This window comes from Plasmopara halstedii, assembly GCF_900000015.1.
Source record: "Plasmopara halstedii genome assembly, contig: Scaffold_3060, whole genome shotgun sequence".
Lineage (NCBI taxonomy): Eukaryota > Oomycota > Peronosporomycetes > Peronosporales > Peronosporaceae > Plasmopara > Plasmopara halstedii.
The window spans coordinates 3,066,183-3,070,261 of NW_020189964.1; the positions used below are offsets into that span (position 1 = coordinate 3,066,183).

The 4,079-nt window shown below is 41.9% G+C and overlaps 2 protein-coding genes across 2 annotated transcripts; one reads left to right on the forward strand and one right to left on the reverse strand.

Moving 5' to 3' along the window:
* Positions 1–39: 39 nt before the first annotated feature.
* PHALS_07121 (uncharacterized protein) lies at positions 40–1,951 on the forward strand (the record flags this gene model as incomplete). Its single annotated transcript, XM_024720536.1, has 4 exons — positions 40–493; positions 595–908; positions 982–1,872; positions 1,943–1,951. 4 exons carry the CDS (start codon positions 40–42, stop codon positions 1,949–1,951), a joined length of 1,668 nt encoding a protein of 555 aa, XP_024585725.1.
* Positions 1,952–2,079: 128 nt separating this feature from the next.
* PHALS_07122 (calcineurin-like phosphoesterase) lies at positions 2,080–3,684 on the reverse strand (the record flags this gene model as incomplete). Its single annotated transcript, XM_024720537.1, has 1 exon — positions 2,080–3,684. The coding sequence occupies one exon, from the start codon at positions 3,682–3,684 to the stop codon at positions 2,080–2,082; it is 1,605 nt and encodes a 534-aa protein (XP_024585726.1).
* Positions 3,685–4,079: the final 395 nt, after the last annotated feature.

Consider the following 4,079-nt stretch of genomic DNA (forward strand, 5'->3'; position numbering starts at 1 on the left):
ATACAAAGTTCCTAGTGGTCAACAGAACATATCGTCGAGATGGAGGTGCTCACGCGACCTGCGGGATCTCTGCAGAGCGAACTACGCGTCATTTCCGATTCGTCAATGACCATGACTCTACCTTTACCATCATCATTTCTTCGGACGCGTGGTAAACCATCTACTACTACAATCCAGTCCACCATTGATGTCGAAAATACTGTCACATCAGTAGACAAGTCTTGGGAGGAGCGTGATTGGGAAACTGCAGATATATCATTAGTAAATGCATCAGAAATCGACCAAAATGGCGACGAATGGGAGGAAGAGACAACGCCTGACCTACCTGATCATTTCCCAAGACTAATTGTTAACCTTACAAAAGTGCAGCGTCACCATTTTCCTGCGTCCAAAGAGGAGGAGAATACATCAGATATAATGGAAGTTTTTCACCGCGTCAAAAATGCATTGCAGCAACATTTCACCCAATTGGCTGAAGGGCTTTTTGAACAGAGTAAGTCGACAAGATACACGTCGTTTCTGTTGTTAAACTAAGTGACAAAACGCTAGCTTCAGTATGTTTAAAGTGTCTAATGTGGCTACTTGGTATAACAGAGTTGTGTTTTCATTGTACATACGGCACCACACGGACGATGCTGAACAATCTACATACGGTGTACCCGGACGATACGTTTGCTATGATAGACTATCCGTTAGAAATTGATTCGATTCCACTGCGCGAGTATCTTCATATATTGTTTTATCCGTCCAAATGGAAGAGTGTCGAGTACTTAAAAGATTGTTTGCGGCAATGTTCTCGAGATATAAAGTGGAAAAGAGATGTGATTCTCGAGCTGGAATTGCTCGCAGAAAGTGAATTTTTGCAATATGAAGAAAAGCTGCATCGACTTAGTGATGAAATTGACGAGGTGCGTTGTGTTCAGTATTAAATGGCTACTGATCGAGTTAGCTTACTTTTTTCAATTGATACGTGGTTTACAGCTCACTCGCTTACGCGATTCATTTCGTGAAAAACTCGTCAAATTGACGAAACCAGGAAGTAAGGCAAATAATCAATGCATGATGCTTCGAAGATTGGAGGATATTGAATTACGGTTGGTGACATTATTGAATGAGTATTTAAAAGAGCCTGAATTAGAAGAGACGGAGTATCATAACGCGTGTGGCAATCCAGGTGGTGAGGGTGGCATTCAAGCGGGCATGAATGTACTGGACATGGTTATCGCCATGATATTTTGTCGCCTTCCTCGTGATTTCTGTCAGCACATGACCGCAGAAGACCATTTTCAGATGCTTTTTGATTACCATATACATATTCTACGCCTATGGAAAAAGGACTTTGGACGTCTTCCTCCGCATACTCGAGCTGCACCAAAGCATCTTGATTGTTCAGATTCAGACTTTGCTCAAAAGGAGTGCCAAGAGCAAGTTGTTCCAGACGAATCCGATCAGAGTCTTGAAGAGCAGACTGAGGCGTTTTCTTCCTTTTGCCGAGTTGACGATGATAAAATCTCGGATGATAGTACATCTGTTAGAACAGAGGATGATTGGGAATGTGTGAATTTCAAAGAAAATGATAATTGCTCTGAAAAGCGGCATGAAGATGACGTTTCCGACCATGTTGATTTGGATGGGTATGGTGCCGATTATGATAGCAATGATAGCGAAGACGAGCGCACTACAGAGCAAGTTCAATTTACTGAGCAATCAAAGAGTAAAGAAGTAGTAAAAGTCTCTACTCGGTCACACCGGAGACACATCAAGCGTACAAGTAAGCGCTCAAAGCAACGACGAAAAGTGAATTCAGAACGACACAGTAGTAAGCAAGAACATGGAGAAGTGTCATTTGAACCATTTGCTTGTATTGGGGCAGTAAATCTGCTTCGGCATGCAAAAGAGAACGAAATGTTTTAACTAACATTTGTCATGTTCTGGGCAAAAGTCTTCGTGAGATAACCAGAGAGATCATATCTTTCCAAACGATGTCGTGAATTATTTTAAAGATTTAGCTGCAACTAAAACAGTCTTTCGTTATCTACATAACGTCATAAAAGCTTTCAGTTCAGATACGTAGCCACTTTATGACGCATCTACTTCGTCTTTGATCATGACAAAGTTATCTTGAATTGTCTGATTTGTGCTCGCTACGTATATCCACGTTAGAGTCGTGCGATTCGCCTGTAGCATCGAATAACCATACTTAAGATATTCGTAAGCTGCTCTCCAGGTCGCATTACCAGCCGGTGGCAATGTAAGTCCCTCAGACTGACCAGGTCCACCAGTTAGGATATATACAGGAGCCTTTGGGTTGTCGTACACTTTGCCGTCGGATGAGACGCCGTCTAATACAGGCTTGTTCTTTGCAACTGGAAATTGTCGTTCATAATAGTGAACATGGCCACTTAGCACGACATCAACCTTGTATTTAATAAAAAGGTCTTCAAACGCAGCTTGAATTGAAAGTGTTCGACCAACAGGAATGCCATTGATTGCATCATAGATACTATAGAGCGGACGGTGCATACCGACAAAGATCCACGGTACGTCAGCACGATTAGCGTGTGCTTTTTTTAAATCAGCTTCAAGCCAAGAGAGTTGATCTCCAAAGTTCCCATTATTTGTCCAGGGTGAAAAGACATTCGATGGTGCATTTGGATAATCAGTTTCTGTCGATATAGACGTAAAGTGGATCGGACCATGATCAAAAGAGTGCCACATATTTAAAACTCCATTACTCTCTTGATGTGGCATCCTGAAACGTACATTGTACGCTGTATAATTTCCCAAAGCTCTGCTTTTCCGGTGAGAGGCCAAACAGCTCGGAGAGTGACATTCTGCTTCATGATTTCCAACTAAAACCATGTACGGAACTCGACTCATGATAGGCATCATTGCATTCATCCAACTATTGTATACTTCTTCATAAAAGAACCCAAACGATTGTTTCTTGTTCAAGTAGTCGTTATCAGCATATCCAATATCGCCAAGATGATAAACCAAATCAATATCATCCGACGTCATTTTATTAAAAGCTGCAATCGAATCAACGGAAAACTTGCCTTCTCCAAGATCACCGTACACCAAGACATTAAAAGTGTTTTTATCAGTAGCAGGCCGCGCAGTAATAAACGTATTGATGTCACTTGTATACTTTTCATCGCCTTTACTACCAACTTTGTAGAAATATTTCGTACGGGGTTTTAACCCTGAGATCGTTGCATGATGATGAAGCATAAAGTACTCTTTGTCACTATAGTAACTTTGACTCACAATTGGTGCCTTTACTCTTTTCAACGTGTCTTCAGTCTCTCCTATCCAAACGGCACAATCCGTCACATCTGCATACGTTGCCCATGACACAGTCATAGCTGTTCCAGCTTCCACACCTGCGTATGCCAAGTGAAGTTGCTGAGGGTACAAATTCACTTCATCTTTCACTCGACACGATGCATTATAACTAAAATCACCAAGTTTGAAATTGTACACACACATTTCTTTCGGCATACAACTCTCTTCCGTATCATCCCAGTAGCAACTGAGATCATCGACGATAAAATTTGCGACGATGTCCCCAACACCAAGTGCAAGTATGAAAAGGCCGTACATTCGAATGGATGAATGAAGCTTCATGACATGAAGGAAGGAAAAGAAAAAGTCATCAAACCAGTTTGCCATGCGCATCATTTTTGAGAATCTCTGGCTAGATGCGCACTAACCCAAGTATTGAGATCAGACAAGATGGTGAGTGACAGTGCTATGTTTGCACTGGCTTCTGCAGACAGAACTTCACGTCCACACAACTTCTTATCTTGATTTTTGTATCAGATGTGAGTTTACGGATTACAACAAATACTGGATCCCTTTAGACGAAATTACTAGCCGGAGAAAGCTTCGCATTTCTCGATCGTAGGCATGAACGTTGATAAGTACCTTCCTCTCGGACACTTTTCCGTGATACTAGATATACAAAGGTAAAGGCTTTAAATGAGCTCGATACTATGGCTGCTGTCGTGTATATCGCTTCAAAGTTGCAGCTTGGGTTCAATATCGCCGGCTAGGTACGGAGCCAGGCCCGCCGA